The sequence below is a fragment of the Excalfactoria chinensis genome, chromosome 3 (assembly GCF_039878825.1).
Source record: "Excalfactoria chinensis isolate bCotChi1 chromosome 3, bCotChi1.hap2, whole genome shotgun sequence".
NCBI lineage: Eukaryota > Metazoa > Chordata > Aves > Galliformes > Phasianidae > Excalfactoria > Excalfactoria chinensis.
The window spans coordinates 16,868,107-16,881,803 of NC_092827.1; the positions used below are offsets into that span (position 1 = coordinate 16,868,107).

General features: G+C 37.4%; 1 protein-coding gene across 30 annotated transcripts in view; it reads left to right on the top strand.

The window, feature by feature from the left end:
• Positions 1 to 13,697, top strand: part of MYT1L (myelin transcription factor 1 like) — a 290,751-nt gene that overhangs the window by 187,087 nt on the left and 89,967 nt on the right. For 24 of the 30 annotated variants that reach the window (XM_072333541.1, XM_072333549.1, XM_072333544.1 and 21 more), the window contains one exon: positions 5,567 to 5,940. In XM_072333541.1, the coding sequence (XP_072189642.1) occupies positions 5,567 to 5,940 (374 nt within the window). Of the gene's footprint in view, positions 1 to 5,566; positions 5,941 to 6,906; positions 6,968 to 13,697 lie in introns of those variants that run through there. The other 6 variants (XM_072333556.1, XM_072333562.1, XM_072333565.1 and 3 more) reach the window with 2 other exon arrangements.

The window sequence follows — 13,697 nt, forward strand, 5'->3', positions numbered from 1 at the left end:
ACACATTTCATATGTGTGGTAGTGTATAATCCAGAGGAGAATATTAATCAGTAATCTGATTTATAACATTTCACGCATTTCTCTGGTCCTATACAATATATAATCAGATATTTTTAGTTGTATAGCTTTAAAATATTAATTGTACTAATTATGTTGAAATTAAAATTGTGTTGGTTAAACAATGTATTTGCAATCAAGGAGTTCAACTCTGGGAAAGTAATGTGTATTTTCTGTTGAAGAAATCTAACAGTGGGTGACACTACATTTTTTTAATGATGCAAAATCATGTGAGAGTTAAACACATCCCATAAATCATCTTCTAACTAAGGAATATAAATTCATACATTATTTCTTCAATTCCTTCAATTATTAATATCTATATGTTCTCTTGGAGCTTATCGCTATGAAATTCAGCAACGTTCTTTCCACAAGAATTATTCATGATAAATTCTGAAAGACTGAGACATGCAGTCAACAAATGTGGAACATTCAGAAGTGTATTTCAGAAAGCCCAAACACACATTCCACTGAAAGCTAAGAGAGTTGAAGCATGAGGGGAAAATAAGACAAACATTGCTGATGAGGGAAATACGGTCAGCAAAAAAGAGAATGGACAAAGGCATACACAGCAGATAAATCAATGAAGTCATTGCTTTGAGCAGGGATAAAAAAAGTCTAAAAATAAGTATAAAAGGGGGTGATCACAAAAGACAAAATTGAAAATGGGGAGAAAATTGCAGGTGCTTATAAGGATAAACAATAACAGATTTTACACATACATGAGGAACAAGAGGTCGGTGAGAGAGACTGTATTCTCAGTATGTGACTGCAAGAGGAAGTCAGTGACAGATGAGGCAGAGACTGCTGGGAGGCTGAATGCTTCCTTTCCCTAGTCATGCTCTCCAAAGAGACCAAAGGGAAAATGCCAGAAACAGAGAAGTGTCCTGGAGGCAGAATCTGAAAAATTAATGAAACAAAGGCTGATAGCAGAACAGGTTAAAAAGAAAAAAGAAAATAGGGCAGCTAAATAGTAGGTTCCAGATCTGGTGTCCTCTTTCCCAGCTTCCTGAAAGACTTCAATAAGAACTTTTCAACACTCAGAGACTCTGAGGTCTATAGTATATGAGATAAATATGAGGTATATGGGGTTTCTAGCTGAAGAAGACTCTTAGTATTTTAAGGTTTTACAAGAGACAGTATTTTTAAGGTTTTATGAGAATTGTCCACACAGTCATAGCTTTGTAAACTATTAATCCAAGCACAGGCAAAAAAGCAAATACAGGATTGTAGGCAAAGTGGACAACAGACTGTACAAATTGTGAAAGAGTGGTCAGAAGCTGAATCAGAAGTACCTAGCCTAACTGATTTCCTTTGAAAAGTGGTGTGTTCCTTATTCCTTCTGTGTCAGTCCCACCCTTATAATATACAACTCTGTTCATTTCTATTGTAATTCTACAAGCAAAGAATAGATGCATGGAAAACTAAAGTCCATTTCACAATGTTATCTGAATATCTAAGTTGCAAATAGTTATTATAACAGCATCATGCCAGATCCAGCAGCTGACTGGCTGGCATTGATTTCCATTGCTGCTTATGCACTTCCAGTGGGACCTGAATCCTGAGTAATATCTTACATTCTAATATACTTTAAATAAATGTGCAAAAAAAGTGTAAAGCAATTAAAAAAATTAAGAATGACAAGAAATCATGCTGACAGTTTATTTTTACCTTTGATTAATAATTTGTACCTTAAATTTTTTAGGGTTATATTTATATGCAAAATTTAAACAACAGTTCAAATCAGAATAGATGTAGTCATTATTCTGTTGTCTTCCTTCCCATTTCCCAGACTACTGAAAATTTTAAAGGTCTGAATTGAAAGGTACTATTAATCATCTTGATGGACCAGAGGCTTTGCAGAGGGGTTTAGGTACATTGGAGCATTGGACCATCAGCAACAGCATGAAATTTAACAAGAATAACTACTAGATTTTGGGATGGAGTAACGCCGAACACAGGCACAGACTGGGAGATAACTGCCTGGAGGGTGGCTCAGGAGAAAGGGACCTGGGAGTGTTAATAGACAGCAGGCCTTGGAAGTGTCCAGAGAATGACAAGCACTTGGGTTGGCTAGTCTGGAAAGGGAAGATTGAGAGGCAACCTCATTGCTCTCTGCAACTGCTTGAGAAGAAGTGAAGAAAGAGATGCTTTTCTTCTCTCTCTCTTATTAGTGACAGGGTGTGTGATAATTTCTCAAAGCTATGCAAGGGTGTTTCAGACCAGACATTAGAAAATGTTTATTCATTGATAGTTAGACACTGAAAGAGGCTTTCTAGACAGGTGGTCATTGCCCTGTGCCTGTCCATGTTTAAGAGTCATTTGGATAATGCTCTTAATGATATGTTTTAAATCTGTGGCAGCCCCAAAGCAGTCCAGCAGCTGGACTCAGTGATATTTACAGATCCCTTCCAAATAGAACTATTTTGTTTGGTTCTGTTTTATTTTGTTCTGTTCTAAGTTATGATAAGAGAAAGAAATGAAATCTTGGGGATTTTTGAGGCTAAGCCTACTCCCATCTATGGAAATAAAGATCAAGAATTTATGAAAATATCACTTAAAGATACTGGCATTAAAGAAGCTACAGTAAGGGTAATATACATCATAAGGAAAAAAGATGGAAGTCAAGACAAGAAGGCATGACACATCCACTCAGTAAAAGTTATACTGCCTTCTTTAATTGCATTGAATTGATATGCAGGTTTCTAAAATCTTCATTATAACCAGGCCGTGATCCATACATATATTTCAGAGTTGCAGCCTGCTATGCACCGTAGTGAGGTTCCTCTGCCACCATCCAGCCATTTCCCTGGGCACTACATGCACCTTAAAATTCCAGTTCTCAAGAAAAACTTCTTGCCTTCTCTCAGAGTTCCTTGTAGATGGTTTGGATATGCATCTCCTGAATTTCTCTCATAACATTAAGGAAAGTTCCAGAACAATTCTGGAAGAACAACAGTGCTCCTTTTTTGCCTCATGTTTTAGATATATTCCAGACCAATGGAGACTGGACTCCCATTTCTGCCCTGTCTGTAAAGATGTGGGATATCCATCATGAAAATATATTTTGCCTTTCCTCTTGATTCTGAACAGATGGAGCTTGACTAAGAATAAGAGTCACATGGCAAGAGGCAGAGCTGTCATTTGACAGAAAACAGAGGCAGGGAGATACGGACAAGGAGTTCTGCCAAAGGTTTCATTTTGCAGCATCTTTGGGTAGAAGCAAATACAATACAAAGAGAAAATATCAAAAACTTACACTTTCTGCTTTGCCAGGTTTTAGGACTTTTAATAGTAGTAAAGTTTGGGGATTTTGTTTGTCTGTTTCTTTTCAGAGTGTTTCTTGGAGCTCATGTTCTAGAGACGGGTGCTTTTTCCTAGGATATGCCATGTTACCTGCTGGCTGGAGCATGTTCCTAGGATCTGTACAGTGTGTGTGCTCTGTTTCATTTCTAGACTACACAATTAGGCCTGAACTTCAGTGCTGATTGCTGGAAATTATGTACTGGTAGTACTACAATCACATACTGTGGTGCTGAAGTACTGCAAAGAGATGGGATGTGGGCTTGAGATCAGTTTGCATGGCTTCCTCTCTGCTCTGCATTACCCATCATGTTCTTCCCCAGCTCCAGCATGAGCTCCCCTGCAAAGGGTGCAGTTCCTACCAGGAACTGCTCCTGCAAGGCTGCCCCACAGGCTGCAGCTTCTTCCAGGACACATCCCCGTGCTGTGGTATGCTGTGATGTTTGTAGTACCTCCTCCCCTCTCCATTTCCTGACCTTGCTGGCTGTAGAGTTGTTTTTTGTACTCTTCTCCCACACTGCAGCACACATGTTTTACCCTCTGTTAAATACACTTTCCAGAGGCACCACCATCTTGCCTGCAGGACAGCTGAACACTGTGGTGCAGTCATTGGAGCCAGCTGGAATCAGCTGTGTCCAGCACTGAGCAGCCTCACCTCGCAGAGGGGCCTTGCAGGCCCTGACGCCATGTAATCTAATCAACATATCCCAAACCCAAATGAGGATGACAGGAATCTGTCTAGATGGAGGAACTTAAAGTTTACTCTGTATTTTTTGGTAGTGTTAATGCAGGAAGGATGAAGTCTAATTTAGACATGCTGCATTAGACTCTAAAGAGAACTATAGTCCCTGCAAAGAAAGAGGTGTCTGCGACTCAAAGAAGGTCTCCCCAATCAAGTTTTCCAACATGGATACCCATTTTTTTGTGGCTTTGCATGATCCCCAGGTGTGTGTGCCAGGCAGATTGAACCAGCTGTCCTGTGAGCAGGAACCTTAAAGTTTATGTAAGGCTATGACTAAGTTAGGCAACCAGATAAAATGGACTGCTTGCTACCTAAGTAGCAGTTTAGTAATTTGGATACGTAAATGCTGGGATGCCACAGTGAGATGCAGACACCACAAAGAAGCCTCCTAGTTCTCCATAGTACCCTTCTCTCTGTATTGGAAAGAGCAGTGGAAATGTCACAAAGCTACTTAATCAGAGGAAAAGCGCTAAAAAGCTATGTGAATTGATTAGTACATAAAGTCAAACAATGAAGAAATTAAAAGAAAAAGCTCTTCAACAAATAAGTAATTTCTGTGTGCTGTCACTCAGTGTAGTGATAGGGGTTACAACAAGGGAGACCACATTCAGGAAACACAGTCATGCACCTGAGAAACTGGTGACTGACTACTGTGGTGGAGGAGCAAAACTCTAAGGTGCTACTTATGTTATGGTGTGAACTGAAGAAGAACGTGTACTAAGCTTTGAAAAGTTTCTCCTTCTGTACTGACAAACGATTTTATTATTTTATTTTATTTTTTTATGTGAGAACACTTCCAACATTGGCCATAAAAACTGTTAATTTTTGTTGCACTGGCGAGCGTTCATTCCCATTTACTCAGCCTCATAACGTATAATGAAGAATTGAGAATTTAAGAGCAATTCATCATTTGTAATAACAACAAACAATATTGTTAAGAATGCAGTCATATTTTCATTCATATTTTCAGTCATTTTTCACTCAAACATATATTTATTGTAAACAGTCAAAACCTCAGTGAATAGTACAGAATTATGAAGCACTGCTTTCTACCTGACTGTTGTATTGTTGGCTAATAGGTAGGATAAATTTGCTGCTTTGTTGTTGGCTTTTGTTTTATTATTTTATTTTTTAACTAAATTTCTCAACCTTAAAAAAGAGCATAATAAGAAGAAAGAAATAAATAAAACCCACACAGTTGTATGTGTTCTGTAACTGCTGTGCTGGCACATATATGTGACCCTTATCAATAATAATCATTTACCAGTTCACAGGTTTTGTAAGTCTTCTTCACCTTGGTCATTATTGTCTAATAAGTATTTTAATTTGAAAACACATTTTGAGAACAGCAGCTAATTATGGTTTAGAATTTAGAATAAATGACTAAACGATGTGTGTTATACAATCTGACCTAGAGAAATCTGTAGAATAATAAAGTAATTTGCATACTTTATTTTTATACAGTGTTTATGGCTGTCCTTTGGCAAAAAAACGAAAAACGCAAGATAAGCAACCCCAAGAACCAGCTCCCAAAAGAAAACCTTTTGTGGTTAAAGCAGACAACTCTTCTGTAGATGAGTGTTACGAAACTGATGGAACAGAGGAGATGGATGAAAAGGAAGAAGAAGAGGAAGAGGAGGATGAAGAAGAGGAGGAATATTCTGATGACAATGATGATCAAGGTGATGAGGAGGAGGATGATGAGGAGATAGATCGAGAAGAAGAAGAGGAGATTGAAGAGGAAGAAGAGGAGGATGAAGAGGAAGGTGAAGATGTGGAGGATGAAGAGGAGGAGGAAGAAGAGGAGGAGGAGGAGGAGGAGGAGGAGGAAGAACGTGGTAATAATCAGAGTATTAGTAAAAAGTAAACACTGTGTTTTCTGGGTTAATCTTCTAGTGTGGTGTGTGAGGATTTAGCTGTGCAATTCTCATTAAGGCTAATGGAAGTCATGCAGTTAAATCTCTCTGCTCCACACTGAAAATATACCCCACTGTGTTCTCTTAACATTTATTTTAATGTCTGTCTTCTGAATATTTTTTAATACACCAGCACTCACATTTCGAACAAGGAGGGTGGAGGTATGTTTGTGCAAAAAAATACTTGCATATAATATAATTGTAGTAGTGGATTAATGCATGCATTTACCAGGAGAATATTTACAAAGGTACAAGCAAAGCATCAGCTACAGCTGGATGCCTGTACTGATTGTTTGCAAGTGTTTTTGCTGGATCTGCTTATATAATGTCAATGATTGCCCACATAAAACCTGTCACAAGTTTTCAGGTATAATTTTCTGAGCAAAAATGGGTCTCTTCCCTTTGAAATTTTTTCCCCACATTTCCCAGCCCCACCCTCTGCCAGGAAACTTTTCAGAATTAACTGTAACTATATACTTTGGTTCTTTGAGACTTGGATGCTGTGTACTTTAGTTGGTTGTACTGAAACAACAGAAAGAGAGGGAGGTTTACATAAAGTCCTTCTAAAATTTATATCTATTAGTTATGATACCTTGGCATTATGCCCATTATACATACAGGTCACTGGTAGTAATCAAATTACTATAGTAGCAATGTGATTAACCGATTCAGCTTTCTCTTTTTTTGGGATTTTGGACTCTATATAACCAGTGTTTTCAAAATATATGATCAGTATTCATTTACTCACGAGTCCATATGCTGATGACAGACATCATAATGCACTGGGGTGAAATTAAAGAATCATGCAAAAATTAATGAGCTATCTAAAAAATATTTTGTTCCCATTTCCAGGGAACACGTTTTTGGTTGGGTAGATTCACCTTTCTAACCAATAAAAATATAAGAAAAGCTTTCAGCACTCCTCAGTTGGATTCCTCTTAGGAACCAGGTATGAAAGTTGTATGACTTTTGTTTCAGCATTCTGTAAGGTCAGATCTTAAATCTCATAGAAAGACTTTGGAAGTATTCTTTCCACTTGGGCAAGATGGTGGCCAGCTGGGTGACTATTAGTATTTTCTAAGATATCTCAACCTGTAGCATTTCCTCAATTACTTAAATTTGCAAACAGAATTGGAACATATATAGCCAAACTTTGCAGTTACGTGAGTTTGATGCATTATGGAAGCCAACTCATTTTGCAGTGAACTCTGCTGGATGAGAAGATGTGATCAGTCTGATATGCAACTGCTATTGTTTTCCTGACGGGCAGATGCAGGAAGTTGAGCAGTTCTTGAAGAGATAATGGTTACTGAGCTTGCTGGTACTTAGGTTATGGTGCAACTGTTTCTATGGTTTCAGCTATCATGAGAAACTCTGAATCTACACTATCAAAAATGATATAAGAAAAAAAAAGCAAAACTCAAGAGCTCAAAAAAATTGCTTTTGGCAAGTCGGCAGACTTGATACTCAGCATATGAATGCTATAATTATGGAACACAGTGGTTTACGTATTCCAACACAGTCATGCATGCAGTTAGCCATCCTAATCAACCTAAGATGGCTGACATTGCTTTTTGACTGCTGTCCTTCCATGTATAGTAGGCTGTGGTTAAGAATAGCAAGAATATTACAGAGGTGCTTATGTTAGCTGCTTTGCATATTACTTGGAATTAAAACTCACACAGGTCAAGTTTTTCTTAGGATCACGTATTATTCCAGTAATAACATATAAATTTGCTGATCTCTACATACATCTCTGTATATAAGTACTTTAGGTCAAATATTAGTCATTAGGAAAAAAGATCCATAAAATGTGAAAAATGATAATATAATTTTATAAGAAAAGTATTATAAGATCTTCTGAGATTAAACATAGCAATCACTATGTGGACAGACTTAGAGATATCAGATAATCAGATAAAAGAAAATATGATAAAAGATAGAGTTAGCATAAATTCATGAGGAAGGTAATATGGGGTTCCTAATAGCTAGGCTGAAGATGTAGGTGAGAAACAGTTCTTGGTGAGGTATAGAAGCTAATTAATAAACCAGAATTTTTTAGATAGTTTATTTCTTATTAATTTTAAAACGGATCTTGTTGTTTCACTTTCTTCTGCTCATAGCATATGAAAAACTGGTAGAATTTGGACTATTGATTTTTCCAGGGAAATAAAGCGTAAGATTAAGGATTCTGAAAACACATAGACTGAATATAGCACCTTCCTTTATCTGTTGAGTAGACAGGAAAATTAGGCCTGTCAGTTCCTAAGTGAGTTGTCTGAATCAATCACTGCTTGGTACAGCGTAGTAAACTGCCATCCACCTTTTAAGATACCATAGCAGGAAGTCTCAATGTATCTTACTGTTCCTTTGTGTAGAAACAAAATGCGGAGTTGTGCAATGGACAGTAAGATACCCGCACAATTCTCTTAAAAGTTTCTTTCACTTGTGCTGTGGATTAAAGCAGTTCAGAAAACTTCCATAAGTATTGTCTAAGAGGAGAAAAAAAGTTAAAATCTAATAATATAAGTATTGGTGATAGAATTCCATCAGTAGGTATAGGACTGTGTAGCCAGCAAGTAAGGGGTGGGGAAAAAAAAAAAGGAAAGATATTTTACCATTCCATAGGCAAAGTGCAGTCTTCTGTTAGAAACTGTTGATCTTGGGAAGCTCCACTGGCATCTTATTGCTCTGTTTTTTAGTTAAAGTGAATTTTGATGAGATTCTTAGAGAACTTCAGGCAATAAAGGTGTAGAATTTTTCCTGAGAATACTTGGATATTCACTGAAAGCATCTCAAACATCTTAAAAATCACATCTTTCTATCCTTGTCATTGAAAAACTAAAGAACTTGAAAAATAAGAAAGTATCCTAAAGCAACACGCTTACAAATCTCAAAATACCATTTTTTTTTTTTTAATTATTATTATTTTTTTAAATTCAAATCATCTTTTAGATGTGAGGCCCAAATTCTTTGGTCATATTTCTCCATGTAATCCATGGAATCAAAATTAATCCTTAATGGCCAACATACCATCTTTCAGTTTCCATAAATGCACTCAGTGTCTTTGTAAAACATCTGTATGTCTGTGAATGGCTGTTCATTGAGCTCCACCACTAAAGGGAAGATGAATCTTTCCAATACCTCATATTCAAGAAAAAAAAAAGGGCAAACATATCCTTTGTTAAGATAGGCAAATCTGTAAACTGTAGTACAAATGGGAAATAAAAGTATGAAAGAGTAAGAGAAAATGCTGGTTTTGGAGTGCCCCTTTTTTGTGATGGTAACTGTTGAAACTCTTTGGATTGAAATCTGGAGGGCACATTTGATTTGCAAGGCAAACTGAAGTTCTTCCTCCTGAGATAAGCTCACTTCAGGTAGTTGGGTCCCAAAGACTGTTTCATAAAGCTTTTCTATTATAGAAAGAAATCTCTGCTGGAGGAGCTTCCGGAACAGATGTTCCAAGGCACCAGTTAGTCCATATCATATGAAGACACTCAAGATGGCTTGTATTCCAGGTATTTCATAATCCACCAGGGACAGGAGGAGTCAGACTTATTCTAGGTCTAAAGACACTTGATTCATCAATCAAATCCATTTCATAAATGGTACGAAAAAAATGAATACAGCTTACCAGGAAATGAAATGTTAGGATGTATTAATTTTTTAGACTATCCCTTAAATTTTCTAATCAACTCAAGTTAGTTGCCATATAGAATATAGCAATATATGATACAGTGCCTAATTTATCAGGTGAAATACAGTTGTAAAAGTAACTGTAAAACACAAGTCGTGTAAATTCGAGGAGATTTTTCTTTTGTTCTATTTTGTTTCTTTAATGAAAACTAGCACAAGAAAGTAGAGAGAGATGGTGTAGCAGGTTTCACATTTCTTTTCAAATTATGGAATTAATTTTAACAGTGTAGTAAAATGGTCCATTTTTCCTCCACTTGTATGAGTTAGACATGACAGACACACAGACACTCATAATTGAAATCCACTTATCAGTATTATTACTGTAGTTAATGCTTCCTCTGTCTTCTGCTGCCTTCATCAGATTGCTTCTGCAGCACTTATGTATTTCCCTTCAAACAAGGGGAGACACAAACACCAGTCATGTGCTGAGGAAGTTGTGATAGCATATAGCTTTCCAGCTGTCCTTGCAACTGAAGACACTCGACATCTTGTTAAAATAAAGATGACAGCTCTGTATTATCAAGATGGCCTGTCCAGCCTTCTGCTCATTAATCATTTAATATTTAAACTGTTGTCAGGAAAGTGGTTATCTGTTTAGCAAACATGATGTTCAGAATTAAACAGAACAGAGAGCTGGACTTATCGTGTAATTCATAGGCAAAACATCTAGTAGAAGAAAATTGTAGCTTTAAGTGAAGAGGCCAGAAAGCACCATTTCACTGTTTGGAAAGATGTGCCTGGATAGAAGTGCTTTTTCCAGGGCCAAGGAAGAATTAATAAATACCTAACAACCTCAAGAAGGAAAGCAGATATTAACCATCTGCTAATAGACTTTATTGCTATATCATTTCATCTCCTTTATTAAAGAAGATACCTTGTACTTAGGATGTCTCAAAAATAACAAAGAATGGAAAATAAGAAGAAAAAAGAAAGAGTTGCAACTGAAAGTCATTAATTCTAGCTGTCATGTTGATTTCCTCTAAATAAATAGTTAAAGTTGCCTTAATGATCTAGTTATGAAGCACACAAGCCTGGAAGTTGTTGGGTCAGGCAACCACATAAGACTGTTTTTATTGGTGTCTTCTTTCTCCATTGAAGATACAAATGTAGACTAGAATTTGATCTGATGTTCAGCATTTTATCTTGTTTCATGTGGAGACATTCAGACCAGATGTCTGAAAATTTTGATTGGAAATAATGTAATTAAGAGATTTGGAACAGATAGCTCAAAGCTGAAAAGTAGGTAACTCTAGTTCTTGTGGAAAAGGTTTTAATCTATTTATTTTAGTTCTTGTATATTTGCAGTTGTTTGGTTGGTGAATTGCTTTAAAATGGCTGCTAAGCTAGTAAATTTTGCTTGTTCCTCTGCTCAAGGTGGTTACTCTTTGCTGCTGATAAGAGAGTATCGTACTCTCTATATAGGTATTATTTAAGTGTTATTTTTACTTCTCTTGAGTAATATAGGGCCTGTGACTGAACTTGTCTACATGAGGATAAATAAAGAATAAGCTCACACAGTCAGTCATTTGAAAGTTAGGAATGTACTATAGTTCTTTTCTGATATGGGGATTTGCATATTTAGCTCCTTTCTTTACAAATAAAAGGCCCTAAATGAGATGTGAAGTTTCTGATCCTTCAAGAGCAAATGATTCAATTATAGCTTTATGCAGTGTAGGAAAATCATTCACCTTTGATGAGACAGATTACAAATCTGTGCCATACCCAACTTCTGTTGACATAAGCAGAAATTCTGTGAAGGATACTGAGATACTTAGGGAGTCTGAACTAAAGGCTGTATTAAGAGCGTCACACGAAACATTCAGCAGCACATCTAGTTTTAATGCTGTTTTGTTCTGAATTTGTTTTGCTGTGCATGGGGTTGCTTACTCGTATTTTTAATACATAGACTCTTTCCTTCATTGTTACCTGAATTTGAGTTGTTGTGACTACTGTAATGTCATTTCAAGACTTATATGCAACTAAACCTTTATCTAATCTTTCCAGAGATGTTGATCTGTAAAGGAACCATTTATCTCAGCAGCGATGCTTAGGTTTCTCAAATATTACAGTCCTCAAGAAAAGGCTGCACAGAGGCTGACTTTTCTGTATCTCTCTTACATCCTTCTGTCTGCAAATAAATGCAGAGTGGATCCTTTACTTCCCCTTTTTTGTTATCTGGCAGGATGATGTAGTAAAAATTAATTATTTCTGAAATTAAGTGGGTTGGAGAAGAGATTCAGAGTGAAAAGTACTATAGCCTTAGAACTGCATTTCTAGTCTTTCTCAGATTCTCAATAAGCAATCAATTTCCAATTATCTTTTACTTTTGGCACAACTGTGCCAAGAAGCTAGTTGCTTATGTGGTTTATTTCTTTTAAGAGCCAATAGTGTACTCAGTATGGATGGTATTTGCTCCTATATTTGCAAACAAAATCATCTGATGTTGCTGTATAAAGTCTTACATGTGGGACATAGCACTTTGGGAAACATAACCACGGGTTGTGCAAAAATGAATTCTTCATGTTCTCTTCGAAATCCTTTGCCCTTCACAGTGCTGCTTCAAAGGTACCATTTTCCAAACTGTACTATGTCTCAGAGACTACAGTCCCTGTATGAATCCGTCTTGATGCAGCAGATGTAAGGATTCTTAAAAAATAAGTTTCACTTGGTCAGTGTTATAAGTTACTTTTTACCTCTTGTATTTAGATTGTAGCACTGAAGGCAAATTTTAATCATACTCATTCGGAAGGCAACGGTATCCTGGGCTCCATCAGGAGAGGGGTGGCCAGCAGGGACAGGGAAGTGATTCTCCCTCTTTACTCTGCTCTTGTGAGGCTCCATCTGGAGTACTGTGTCCAGGTGTGGAGCCCTCAGTACAAGAAAGACGTGGAGCTGTTGGAAAGGGTCCAGAGGAGAGAAACGATGATCAGGGGGATGGAGCACCTCCCCTGTGAAGACAGGCTGAGGGAGCTGGGCTTGTTCAGCCTGGAGAAAAGAAGGCTGCAGGGTGACCTCATTGCAGCCTTTCAGTACCTGAAGGGAACTTGTATCCAGGAGGGGAATAAACTCTTCAAAAGAGCTGATAATAGCAGGACAAGGGGAAATGGATTTAAGTTGAGGGAGGGTATATTTAGGTTGGATGTTAGGGGGAAGTTTTTTACTAGGAGAGTGGTTAGGCCCTGGAACAGGCTGCCCAGTGAGGTTGTGGATGTCCCATCCCTGGAGGTGTTCAAGGCCAGGTTGGATGGGGCCCTCGACAACCTGATCTAGTAAATGTGGAAGTTTGGTGGCCCTGCCAGGCAGGAGGGTTGGAACTTCATGATCCTTGAGGTCCCTTCCAACCCAGGTCATTCTGTGATTCTGTGATTCTGATTCACTTTTCCTGCCAGACTTACAGTATTTGTCCAAAGAATGAACACATGAGGTAATTTTTCACACTGAAAAGTAGAGAACCTCATTTGGTTGTTGTAGGTGTAAATTTTCCACTATATCATGTCCTTCGGGAGATTAAAAAAATGAAATAAAAGTCCATACTGGATTGATCATTTCTTCTGATGCGTATCTATTCTCATGAATAAATTTTGCAGTCCTGGCAAATTCCTCAGGTGCTGCAGGTGACATAGACCTTTTATATAATGGGAGATTCTTCTCTGATTTAACTTATTCTACGGATAGCCTATGAGAGAAAACTGTTGGAGCTACAGTTAGCTAGCTGGACTGAAAGGATGGTTAAGTTACTTAGAAGGCAAAGAGGACTAATGTGGAGAAAGATGCCACCTGAAGTACTTCAGTAAATAATGCACAATAGTAGTTGGGGAAGGCGACAGATGTGGGGATGGAGTTGACTTGCTTTGTTCATTGTTATTATCATAATCCTCAGATTTGGAACAGAGCAACTTCATACAGAAAGTGCTGAAAGTAGTCAGTAATATTAAGTGCGTTAAAAATCCATAATGCCAGAGTTGCTGGATTTTTTATGATGT